The following is a 14,074-nucleotide window of genomic DNA, read 5'->3' as shown; positions in this document are numbered from 1 at the left end:
TCAGGTAGGACACAATCCAAGAGTGAGCAGCGCCGGAGATGCCCAACTCAGAGAGGGTGGAGAGGAGGATCTGATGGTTCACAGTATCAAAGGCAGCGGATAGGTCTAGAAGGATAAGAGCAGAGGAGAGAGAGTTAGCTTTAGCAGTGCGGAGAGCCTCCGTGACACAGAGAAGAGCAGTCTCAGTTGAATGACCAGTCTTGAAACCTGACTGGTTTGGATCAAGAAGGTCATTCTGAGAGAGATAGCAGGACACAGTAAAATCACGTTTTTGACTGCACTGCCCCTTTAGATCCTAACTTGAGATTTGCATTGCAATAAGTGAATATGACTATTATTACTTACATCCATTGCATATTGTGGGCCTTTGCAGCAAATGGTCTTGATAAGCGTTGTCATACAGCACCTCCTGTAAACAGAAAACAAGGAGCATTTAGAAAGTATTCTGTAAAATTAATAAAATACAGTACCTGTACAGGTAGGGAGCAATGACACATAGGAGAGCAATGAGTGTCAGCAACACAATCAAAATGTTAAGAGTCTCAGGGGAGGCCTGTGCAGATAGGAAGCAGAAAATGGACCTCCCTTGTAAATTTGGAAGATATAAAAAATAATAAAACATATATTTTTAAATCATCCTTGTAAATAGAACTATACAAATGATGAATTCATAATTTAATCAAGTTTAAAAGACCCAAAGCCTTTCTGACTGAACTGAACAGAGAAACCAGACAACAACTTCCTAGGTTACATCACAGCCCTGTCTGGATGTCCATGTCAGGAGTGTTATATACCTCTCTATCAAAACAGGATCTGACTAGGGCTGACTACCTCTTCCAGGCCAGCTCAAATGATTTTCTCCCTATCGTCTGTTTCTAGGCTCCCCAGTGGCTTTCTGTTACCCAACCAGTGTCACAGGGGGTCCCTAGAGGGACAAACAGCCCTAATATGAAACTCTAGACCAATCCATCACAGAGCAGTCAATCTAGGTAATCTAAGCCTTAAGGTATCCAAAAATGAACATTCTCTTAGGCTACTTTGTAACAGAACAAGGAAACAAAGATGGATTGAATGGAGTGGACTGTCATCAATGATACAGAATGCTTTTGGGGATTACTATACCTATGTGCTGTAGGCTAACATGTGTCAGCAGCCAGGACACAGACAGAATAGTGATATTGCTTTCTTGGATAGGTTTCAAATCTTGAAATCATGTCATCTGTGAAATCATATAAATCATATGAATCACCTACAGATACTTTTGTATCAGCAAAAATCTGCAATTACTACAGTGGTTTATTATGACTACTGTCTCCTTTAGTAAGAAACAGTGAAGGGTTAAACCACTGCATTAACACATTAATGTGCTAAATTGAAAGATAATAGCCATATAATATAGAATATAAATTACAATAAATTGGCCAAACAAATGTCATTGACCTATAGAATTTGACAACAGCTATGTAATTAGAGGCCTCAAAGCAGAGGGGACAGCAAACACGGTGCTCCCTGTCTGTCGTAGAGTGGAAAAACTAACAATGAGAGGCCATTTAATCCATGGTTGAATAGACACTATGACACCCACTCTGAACAGATAATGCGCACTAGATCACTTCTGAAAAAGTCCAACCTCTCTGTCAGTCACTCATTAAAAACCCATATTACTCTCCAAACATGGGGGGTAAATGTGGGTATGGTGCGTTGGCACTAGTTCCTTATCCTCAAGATAGACATTTGATATGAAACGAAATCGTGTCTTGGCTAAAGTAATTAAAACCTTTATTATCAGCTAAATAGCTTACAGAGTCGGGATCAATTTACACTCAAAAATGGCATTGGACATGGAAATTAGATCCTAAAATGACTTTGAGTCATGTATATTAGTTTAATTAATACTTAATAATCTTCACTATATTACAAACCACTCTGGAGGCATTGTAGCTTCCATTAACCAGGCAGGTGACTTGTGGTCTGAGGTACTGTATGTGCAACACTAGTCTCCTAGCAACCAATCCCATGAGCAGCAGTACTTAAGGAGAGCTCCTCCTTAAATTTAATTTTTTTGTACAATTATTTTATTTTATGTAAACAGTTTAGTCATGTTAGTGCATTGATGTGTTCTGCACATCTAGAGGAATTGGAAGATACTTTTCTTTTGTGGAAACAGTTTGGAGAGATTTTGAGAGATTGATCGACTTGGTTCTTGCAAGGCTCATCTACTGAATCATCAAGCAACACAAGGAAGGAGTGGGATTGGGGGACTGTAAACCCAACAAGGACAACAAGAAGAATTAGGACATAGATAAACAAACACAAAACCAACAGAGGGAGAAAGAGGAAGGATTTCTGAGGGGTTTCTGGAGGATTGTTCAGGCCTTGATAGTCAAACAAGCATTCAGACGAACAAACACACAAGAAAAAGAGCACTTGGAAAGGAGGAAGGAACATTCTGAACATTGAGAGAGTATCTTAATTTCTGTGCAATGTGTTGTTTATAGAATTTGACAACAGCTATGTAATTAGAGGCCTCAAAGCAGAGGGGACAGCAAACACGGTGCTCCCTGTCTGTCGTAGAGTGGAAAAACAAACAATGAGAGGCCATTTAATCCGTGGTTGAATAGACACTATGACACCCACTCTGAACAGATAATGCGCACTAGATCACTTCTGAAAAAGTCCAACCTCTCTGTCAGTCACTCATTAAAAACCCATATTACTCTCCAAACATGGGGGGTAAATGTGGGTATGGTGCGTTGGCCCTAGTTCCTTATCCTCAAGATAGAAATTTGATATGAAAGGAAATCGTGTCTTGGCTAAAGTAATTAAAACCCTTTTCATATGTACTGTACAGTAGAGTCATCTTTATTATCAGCTAAATAGCTTACAGAGTTGGGATCAATTTACACTCAAAAACGGCATTGGACATGGAAATTAGATCCTAAAATGACTTTGAGTCATGTATATTAGTTTAATTAATACTTAATAATCTTCACTATATTACAAACCACTCTGGAGGCATTGTAGCTTCCATTAACCAGGCAGGTGACTTGTGGTCTGAGGTACTGTATATGCAACACAAGTCTCCTAGCAACCAATTCCATGAGCAGCAGCAAATAAGAAGAGCTCCTCCTTAAATTGCAATTTTTTGTTAAATTATTTTATTATATGTGAACTGTTTAGTTATTTTAGTGTTCTTGCACATCCAGAGGAATTTTGTGTAAAATTTTGTGCAAAAATAGTTTGGAGAGATTTCGAGAGATTGATCGACTTGGTTCTTGCAAGGCTCATCTACTGAATCATCAGGCAACACAAGGAAGGAGTGGGATTGGGGGACTGTAAACCCAACAAGGACAACAAGAAGAAATAGGACATAGATAAACAAACACAAAACCAACAGAGGGAGAAAGAGGAAGGATTTCTGAGGGGTTTCTGGAGGATTGTTCAGGCCTTGATAGTCAAACAAGCATTCAGACGAACAAACACACAAACAAGCAAAAGAGCACTTGGAAAGGAGGTGGGAACATTCTGAACATTGAGAGAGTATATTTTATGTGTAATGTGTTGTTTAATTGAAAAACACATTTAATATATTTATTTGTATTATTCATAAAAGTGCATTATTTTAAAAGTGCATTTATCTATAGGTGCATTATTTAAATAAGTGCTTTCATCAATAGGCACATGAACATAATTCTAGAGCAGAGTGCATTGTTTAAAGAGGTCACCATGGAGATGAAGATGGATGCATTCTCTAAGCATTGTTTCAGAGACCTTGCCATCACGTATCCTGAAATTGTTACAAGTGAGTCAGGAAAAAATGTATTCAAAAATAAATTGCTAAGAGAATCCCCAGAGACTCTGAGGGCAGACTTCAAGCAAATAAAATGAGACCTTCTGTTCTACACGGATGACCCTAATGCTTGGCAAACAGCTCTCCACAAGACCAACAATGAACTTAAAATGTCAGAAAACAGATCAATGAGGCAACTGTACATTGATATCACCCGCAAATGTAACATTAATATTTATAATAACGGCACAAGGTTCGGAGGCCAGTCTGGATAAATGTTTCCACTACTTTGACCAAATAAAACCTATTGTTGCTGAACTTAAAACCTCTCCACTGTCACTACCTACAACAGCCTCCACTCCCTTTGTGCCCCAGTATGTAGTCCCTAGTGTCCCACTCCCTCCCTCGCCAACAGCAGACACAGTCCTGAGCATGCCTCTCTCACATGTGACGCCTGCAGTACCACAGCATCTTACAGACACCAGCCACATGCAGGACCTGCAGAAGGAGCTACATGAGCTAAGGCAGGAATTTTCTCAGCCACCACCATCCACTCTTCAAAGAGTCCCACAAATATCCAGGACCAAGCCAACAGCTGAATCAGAACCCACCTACCAACCCAACCAACCATTGCGCCAACCCAGCTGATCCCCTCCATCCCCATCTCACGGCCTGTAATTCCTCCCATCACTCCTGCCATCCGCCATAGACCTGATGAGAAACCAGACATTATATTAATGATGGACTGCAATGGAACGTTTATATTAGAGAATAAACCTTTCCCGAATAAAAAGGTGGCAACGTTATGGTGCCCCACAACAAAGAGCGCTATGGAGCTCTTGACTGTGGCCCAGCTTAGCTCCCCAAGCCATATCATCATTCACATGGGGACCAGTGACCTGTGTGCCCAACAGGAGAGGGTGGTCACATCACTAAGGGAGTGATAGAGAGGGCCTTCACTATCTTCCCCCTTGCTAAAATTGTAATATCTACCCTGCTCCAGAGGAGAGATTTCCACCCTGACACCATCCAGAGGGTAAATGCCAGCCTCTCTCGGGACTGTGTGCTATGGCCAAACGTACACCTGGCCCACCATCCCACCCTCAGCCTGGACTGTATTTAAAACAATGTACACCTGTACAGAGAGACAGTCCCCACCTTCACCAGGACATTAAAGGATGTTGCTCTGGGTGGCCAGTTCACCTCACCTCAAAGGAGCAAAAGACCAGCTACCAACTCCCTGAGACAAATCAGACGCTCCTTTAGACCTGCATCTGGTGGCGCCTCACAGAGACTGGAGAACAGCCAGCAACACTGCCCACCACTTCTCTCCCAGGAACTGCATGCAGATACATTGAGCTATGGCCAAGCCTTATGCAGTCAGAGGCCCCATGCAGAGTTTGGAGCATCGCCGGCCACACTGCCCTCCACAACCCCCTCTTCAATTCCCCCTACAACTTCCCTCCCATGATACCAGAACAGGCCCACCTTAGCACAGCTCTACCAGACCCGGCCCATCACAGCACAGCTCTACCAGACCCGGCCCATCACAGCACAGCTCTACCAGACCCGACCCATAGCAGCACAGCTCTACCAGACCCGGCCCATCACAGCACAGCTCTACCAGACCCGGCCCATCACAGCACAGCTCTACCAGACCCGACCCATAACAGCACAGCTCTACCAGACCCGGCCCATCACAGCACAGCTCTACCAGACCCGACCCATAACAGCACAGCTCTACCAGACCCAGCCCATCACAGCACAGCTCTACCAGACCCAGCCCATCACAGCACACCTCTACCAGATCCGACTCATAACAGCACAGCTCTACCAGACCCAGCCCATAACAGCACAGCTCTACCAGACCCAGCCCATCACAGCACAGCTCTACCAGACCCAGCCCATCACAGCACACCTCTACCAGATCCGACTCATAACAGCACAGCACAACCAGACCCAGCCCATCACAGCACAGCTCTACCAGACCCGGCCCATAACAGCACAGCTCTACCAGACCCGGCCCATCACAGCACAGCACAACCAGACCCAGCCCATCACAGCACAGCTCAACCAAACTTTACCACACCCAGTCTCAGGGATGGCTAACTCTGGAAATTCCTTTGGTCTTTACTGAGTTAGGTAAATCATATTTTTGTTTTCTTGCACCTTATTTGTGTAACAATCTTCTAAATATTCTTACATTTGATGTTTTGATGTCTCTTGGGCAATTCAGAAAGCTGATTGAGGACCTTATTACTGATGAATGTGTTTGTTTTTTATGACCGTGTTTTTCTTTCTGCTTGCATTGTATTCATATTTTGATGTGTGTATTTTCTGTAATTTATGTAGCCTAATTCAGGGCTCATGTAAAAGAGACGTTGGTCTCAGTATGACTTAAAAAGGTTAAATAAATAAATTCAAATAAAATACAGAGTGGACTTGCATGTCCACTGTAATATTCATGGATGTTATAGATTTTATAGCCTAGGACATAGTGTCTATAATACTGTAATAAGCTCACAAACGCCAAACTAATTTCCCACTGAGCAAACCATTTCTGTACACAGCATTCATAGAAATGTATTTATATATATTTTTTGCTTCCGCCTGACCTTTTTTTGATTTATTGATATTTGTCAATAAAACTCATGAATGCAACTGTTTATGTCTAATTGTTTTGCATTCTACTTGTAGCCCTGGTTGTCCTGAAATAAAATAGTAAAACACTTCATTGTGAGGCTAAATATAAGGGCTGAACATGCAGATAAATGAAAGTCAGATTAATTAAAATATGATTTTTGCTGGGGTCTCGGGACTGATAGGGTTAAAGTTAACTTTTAAATTGCATAGGCTAACTCTAACCTGCTCCCTGTGCCTTTAGCTTCTGTTGATGACCAGCCCATTACTTAAAGCTGTGAGAGCCCTATGGGGCCTGACTATAATCACCGGACAGTGAAGCTAATGGAAGCTCATCATACTGTGGGGGGTGCTGTCACACTAGCCATATATCTGCCAGATAATGGCTACTTGGCCTTAAAAGTCTGATCCACAACATAATCTGCAATATTGTTAAGTAGAGTGTACATTATGGAGAGACGCTTTCAAAATCCCATTACGGCTTAATCCCTCCACGCTCCCTAATGTATTACCCACAATCCCTTTCCTGTGCAGAGCACCATCCAAAACAAACAGAAAAGCTTTTCTTTTATCCGCTTCAAGAAAGACTGTCTTATCTAATCGATACACATCTTGTCCCATGAGAGGAGAGAGAATTACTTCTCAATAGAAGTGTACAACAGGGCTCCTCTTTGCTGACTCATTTAGGAACTGTGAAAATCAAAGTCTCAGGCTTAGCCTTACTCCTAGAAGGATTCACAAGTACATTAGTACTGTCTACTTCACTTTTGTTGACATTTGCCATATTAAACAGGTATCATCCACTGTACTAAATAATTGTGGTCACAACAAGTCCATAAAAACACAAAAAGTCCATATCTTAAATCATCTTGTCCAATTGATTGGACATTTTCAGTAAAATAATTTTCTGAAAAAATAATTTGCGGTAAAGTATGAGTATCTAAAGTTTAAAAAAGGATGCTGTTCTAAATATTTTGTTTTCAAAATGACAGGAAATTCACACAAATTGTTGTTACTTGGACTGACATGCACAGTATGGTAGCAGGTGACATTGATGGGAGACTCTATACCTGTATCAACAACAATGCACTCAATAGCGGGAAGATGCAAAGGCAACGAATAACCCGCTCATCATTACATTCACTCGACATTACTACAGTACACATTAGTATGAATTTCCCTTTGACCTTAGTGGTAAATGGTCATTTCCGCTAGGGCGGCAGGTAGCTTAGTGGTGAAGAGCGTTGTGCCAGTAACCGAAAGGTCGCTGGTTCTAATCTGTTGATGTGCCCTTGAGCAAGGCACTTAACCCTAATTGCTCCTGTAAGTCGCTCTGGATAAGAGCGTCTGCTAAATGACTAATTATTATTATCCCCTCTGAAGGGTCCTCACAGGAATCAATGTAGCTCGTGGGGGACACTTAGTGTCCATAAGCCAGTAGTGCAGCCTTCAGCTGTATCCTGTATGTCTCCAGTTTCACCCCCCCCACCCCCCCAAATGTACATTACAAGCTCCTATTGATCGACTGGGGGATGACATTCTAGCTATCACTTTGAGTGTTTTTTTAAAGGGGAAAAGGATATCGATAGTGGCTCACTCTGGTTAGGGACCTCAGCATTGATCTATAGGAAGTCCAAGACTAGACCTCAACTGAAGAGGAGAAGAGAAACCTGCCCCTGCCTTGTCCTGTGAAACCAGATCCCTTGGAGCATGTTTAAGGGTGACCCCCAAATGTCAATGCTCTTCCCTGATGTCTTGTAACGCTCTGATTGTTTATAAATACGGCCACTGCCTCTTCTTGTAGAACATCCCTTCTGAGGTTTCCACCGGTATCTTCGCAGGCTTAATGGCTCTTTCCATCATTATTGGAGTGTCAGCTCCTATTAACCCCAAAAAGGGCCTCTGATCAATACGCGGCGAGGTAATTTCAGCAGAAGCATCAGTCAGTCTCAGAAAGCAGGTCAGGATTACACTCCCACCCCAGTAAATAATCTCATGGATTGCAAATGCAATCATCAGAATGCCAATGCAGTATATTCTGCTCCGTGTCAAGATCTGGGAAGGTTACAGACCTGCAGCCAATCCACTATGAGAGAGGAATCTAATTATCGAAACACAAGGAACTAGAATGTGTAGTGATTTACCTACAAATCATGATGTTATCTGGAATGTTTAGCATACTAATTAAAGTCTATGTATATAATGTTTTAAGTCATGTATGTTGCTCATTGATGGCAACAATGTCTATGGCAGTTGATATGTATTGCTTTGTGTGTATTGTGTTTCTGCCCATTGGTTGTAACTGCAGTGTCAGAGTGAGGACGGTGCTGACCACGACAGATGCATTCTGGGGGCCATTTAGAACACTGACCAGGGGCTGGTACAGACCCTGAATGGGAGAGAAAACAGGTTGAGCAGATTCTAAAAAGGAACAGGTTTGTGATGTTTGGGCATGATGTCACCATCAAACACTGTATGTATGACTTTCTTTGTTTCATACAAATATGCAAGCATGTGCACTCAGGACCAGATTTACTGAGCATTGTTACACCTGTGAATGAAGCTAAAATATGAAACTGTCTTTTTACATTTTTACCTAAAGATATTGTTACCTCTCTTTAAATCTATAGTTGACCTTTTTACCCTTTTCAACCTTGTAGAATTTATAGACAGACACTGTACCTTGTAACAGTAATCAGAGGTGTAGAGGACATCAACTTAGGTTGGTAGCAGGTTATGGACCGTAAGCCATGCCAGGTCCATTTTCAATGCAGGCAGTCTTAAAAACAATGGATTCATAAAATACTGATACAGTCATTTACAATGACATTAAAAAGCTTTATCTGAATCATAAAGACAAAGCAGGCTTTAGACACTGTAAATAGCATGCCTATGCATACACAGTCTTATACATTCTCTGTTGGACATCAAAATAAGACCACCTCTGGCACCCTTACCCCTGAATGAGAACACTCACCTGAATACGACTTTGCATTATGCTGTCCTTCATTTAGCTCAGTTGTAAGAAGGAGCAAAAATAGGGTCTGTGTTAGAATTCTTCTGGGCTCCATTTCCTACTACAAAACAATTCCACTGCCACTCATCTTTATGACAGCTACAGATACAAACAGTGTTTAAAGGGCAGTATGCATGCATGCATGTAGAGTAGTTCCTCTCATTTGGCTTGGAGTGTCTTCTGGGTCAGATTGAGAGGATAAGACAACATGAACAGTCACATAAGGAGTTATACGTGTGTTTATAATGCATTATGAAGTGGGTATTCATAGTACATGTCACTTAAAGGTTTTACCCACACATTTGAAACCCATGCAATATGAACATGAATGTGTGCGTTGTTATTTTGGTTTTGAGATTCTATTGCTGTACCATCCCAGGGTCTGTCTTACACCCAAGGAGATACAGATGAGAGGGAGACACATTCTAAGGTGATATCATTTGGGGGAAAGAAGAGAGCTCAAACAACCCTCTATCAGTATAACATCCCCCACTACTCAACCCAAACCCATCTACCTTAAGGTCTAGCCACTCAATGTATGCACATGAACAAATCCTTTGCAGTGCAAACCAAACCAAACCAAACCACTGAAGCAGCATATTAATTTCCTACACTCATTCAGCCATTTAACATTATCACTTGTCACATCCTCTCCCTCTGTTCATTTCATTAACTAGTTCATTTCCCTGAGCGCTCCCTGTGAGGGCTGAGTTCACAGGGGTTATCTCACAGTAGGGCAACTCATTAAACTTTGACCTGCATTGGACCATGACAGTGGGACAGAGGTAACCGTCGACTCGCTCTGACATATGGGTCTTCATTTAGCGAAGTCTACTTCTTCATCACAGTAAACTATTGAACGTTATTATCCTACACTCATGTGAATGACATCAATCAATGATTTTTGTTTACAGTGAGTGCTGTTCTATATGAGACCATAATGTCTCATCATTCTTTCACAAAGAAAACATATTCCTACATGGATGCCCTTTTCAATTTTCTCTCATAAAGACTGGCTAGAGAAATGGCGTTTATTTTTATGATGATGGCCATGCTGAAGACAAGCTGGGCAGTATAACCAGCAGAGGTCATTTCTCTTCAGGCTTCTGCATGGACAGCTAAAACAGAACCCCCGCTTGCATTCCAGCTGCTAACTGCAATAGCAGATTGGCTCTGTGCAAGTGAAACAAGCAGAAGCAGAGCCCTCTGTCTCTCTGAGAACAGCCAAAGACCATGGTGAGTGAATTGCTTCAATGTTATCAGAGGACGCCTCTTACAGCCACGTGCCAACTGTATTCTGCCTGACACACCTGTTGGCATACTGCATAGTTATGTTGCTGTCTTCAATAGATACTGAAGATGAAGCAATATGAGCTTTTACTGTTGATTGATCATTTGATTGTGCCAAATATAATATTTGACGAACAGAATACTGTGTCAGTCTTATAACATGAGAGATGGCACCTAAAGTGTATATATTTGTTGTTTTGCTATAAAACATATTATTTTCCTGACAGGAACAGTCTCTATGCAGCCAATCATTGAATGACATTAGGTTGAAGCCTCAGGTTATTGTCTGCCTGTGCTCAATGCGCTGTCCCCAAAATCTGTCAGCGCTTCTCAGATAGAACAGATTAGCATGTTGCTGAGATATGTTTGCTTTGTGTCCATGTTGGCTCAACACCATGACGGTTCATTTGTGGGCATTGACAAATCCTCTTAAAAATACCCCCCTTCATTCATTCAGTTGCATGCCTTTTAATCTATAACACAAATTTGTTGAAGATGAGTGATTTGCTTATTATTGCACTACATAGCCTGTGCCTTTTCCGTTCACAACTGCAGCTGACATAACCCTCCTTTTTGACTTACCTTTCAGAATGAACTGAGTTTAAAGCTCATGTGATACTACATCATGTGGACAGAGCTGTGGAATTCCCATAGACTTAGATAGACATTGCATCGTTATATCTGTCCTATTATGGTGTCTGTGAGAGCATGGGCAGCGCCTTTGATGCCATCTCCATTTTGAAGTAGTCAATTTTCTTCTTCTACTACTTCAATGAGTTGGCAAACAAACTGAAAGTGTGCACACTGCCAGATAGAGTGTGTTTGAACAGGTATAAAGTCAAGGTTGGCAATTTACTGCCACCTGCAGTTATGGAATGTTTCATCACAAGTATAATTAATTGGCTGATCCCTCCTGGTGATCTGGATGGAATTATGTGATCCTTCCTTAACCCATAGGAAGTCCCACTCAGTTGACTACTTCCAAATGGTGAAAGTCCTCTACCCATGCTAAAACGGGCTTTTGGGCACTAGAGTCCTCTATCTATCTCTATGGGAATTCTATTGAAGCGATACAGAGAATGCAATGAAGCCTCCCCCATTTTGAAACCAGGGTGTTTTTAGTTAGGGTGAAACGTTCAGAATGTTGCAGAAATAAATTGTATTAATAGATGTTGCAGAAATAAATTGTATTAATAGAGCTGACACAATTCCCAATTCTACATAACAGGTAATTGTACATGTCTTGTTCTACAAAACACATTTCTATCTGAATGTTCTGTAACGTTGCGCCCTTACGAACAGGCCTCAGGAATGCTATGCAACACTCTATTGATTCCAGATGAGCTTCTCTGCAACCAATCACAGTTTGCATTTGTGCAACTGCCCCCTTCACATTGGCACCCGGTGAATGTTTGCTTTGCTCTTCCAGGCCAGTAAAATCCAGGGTTTGAGTGAGGAGGAGAGAGACCACTTACTCCCCCTGCTACGGAATGCCCAGTGGGTGGAGGTGGTTGGGAGGGATGCCATCTACAAAGAGTTCATCTTCAAAGACTTTAACCAGGTCAGAAAGGCTTGGACAATATACTCAATCTAGGGCTCAGGGCCAATATTCCTAAAGCGTCTGTGATTATCTAGGATCAGGTCCTCTCTGTCCATGCTATCTTATTCATTATGTTCTAAAAGTCTAAACTGATCCTAGATCAGCACTCCTTCTCTTAGACGCGTTTTGAATACAGGCACCGATTTTTTTCGGACAATGTGACGTCACGTGACCAAACAAAATAAGAAACTTGCTAATAAATGGCTGTAGGCTATACAATGCATATTACTTGATTGTGACAGTAAGGACTTGGAAGTATAATCTGCTATTTTATCACAGGCCTTTGGCTTCATGTCCAGTGTGGCACTGCAAGCTGAGAAGATGGACCATCACCCTGAGTGGTTTAACGTGTACAACAAGGTATTTCAATAAGCCCCCGCCCAAGGCCCACTAAGATTGCCTGGGGTAAAATAGATATAGACAAACCTGTTAGCATCACTAGTTGTGAAAGGTATGTTGTGACTTGACATTTTTTTCATTTGAATGTCCCTCTGTATGTCTCATTCTCACCCATTCCTGTCATTCTGGGTTGCATTTACCATGTCTTTCCTGCTGTCGCCCATCCTTATCCACACTTCATCTTCTCCTTTCTCCCAGGTCCAGATCACACTCAGCACACATGACTGTGGGGGCCTCTCTCAGAGAGACATCACTTTGGCTACCTTCATTGACCAAGCATCTGTCCTCTAAGCAACTCATGGCCTGCTGCCATTTCAGTCTGTCAGCGCCCGTCATTTCAGTTCCAGTCATTTCAATGGTGGAACCCAGAGCAGAGCATGCCTATTCATCGCTCTCCATACGTTCATTCAGATGACTAACCTTTAACAGGAACAGGAAATGATCAAACAGGAAAGTACATCACAGAATCCCAATTAATATTTAATGTTTACAGGTCACTTTCAATTCCCAAACATTTTGCTGGTGTGGTGTTTGTTGATAGACTGATGAAGCCAAATATATCTTTAAAAAATTGCTTTGGTGGAAAGTGGATTTATGAGCAACAGACCATGAGCCAGTAAAAAGACCATAGATAATGTATATCAAACATTCCTCTCTCCCTAACTGAGCGGAATCAGGTAATGTAAAATCAAAAGCGTCTAAGGTATATATTACTCTGACTCTAAACCTTTGAAATCTGGGGGAAATCTATTAATTCCTTCACTTGTTAATTCCAGTCACTTTCAAACAAATGTTCTACATAAAACACTGACTTTGTTGTCGGTCTGTCTAGTCTGTTTGTCTGAAACTGTTTTCCTCTGTGTAGTGTTTTGTACTGTAAGTGACAAATAAAATTGTTTGAATAACCGGTAAGTGTTTATTTATTCATTTTTCCAAAGTGTGGCCTACAGACAAATGGGGTCAGCCTCAGAATATTTCACCCCTCCTAGAAATCATATTATAAACAAGGTTTCATCACATTGAATGAATTTCTCTAAAAACAACAAATGAAACAGCTGTTGTGGGTTTATTGAAAATGTTATGGTGCTCAGCTTCCTGCATGCTGAAAGGACTGTAGCCATGGCCAACAAATGCTTTCCAAAGGGGTTTTCTCTGGAATAATGAAGGGTAGCAAGAAATTACACAATAGCACAAATAGCTACAAATTCATGCCACTATATTTTTGGATTTTCAAAACATTTAATTATATATTTCAAATGAACAACATTTACATGTACAGTATAAAAGAGAACTGGACCTTACTGAACTTGATGTTGAGAAGCCAAATCCCTGAGGCTGA

At 41.5% G+C, this 14,074-nt stretch overlaps 1 protein-coding gene across 1 annotated transcript; it reads left to right on the top strand.

The window, feature by feature from the left end:
- The first annotated feature begins 10,576 nt into the window (after positions 1-10,576).
- On the top strand, positions 10,577-13,642 carry LOC311150831 (pterin-4-alpha-carbinolamine dehydratase-like). The gene is made up of 4 exons (XM_084188377.1): positions 10,577-10,682; positions 12,166-12,297; positions 12,616-12,696; positions 12,934-13,642. Exons 1-4 carry the CDS (start codon positions 10,680-10,682, stop codon positions 13,024-13,026), a joined length of 309 nt encoding a protein of 102 aa, XP_084044503.1. The 5' UTR covers positions 10,577-10,679; the 3' UTR covers positions 13,027-13,642.
- Positions 13,643-14,074: the final 432 nt, after the last annotated feature.

This window comes from Coregonus lavaretus, assembly GCF_964263955.1.
Source record: "Coregonus lavaretus genome assembly, chromosome: 1".
NCBI classification, from domain to species: domain Eukaryota; kingdom Metazoa; phylum Chordata; class Actinopteri; order Salmoniformes; family Salmonidae; genus Coregonus; species Coregonus lavaretus.
This window is presented reverse-complemented; position numbering and strand designations above follow the sequence as displayed.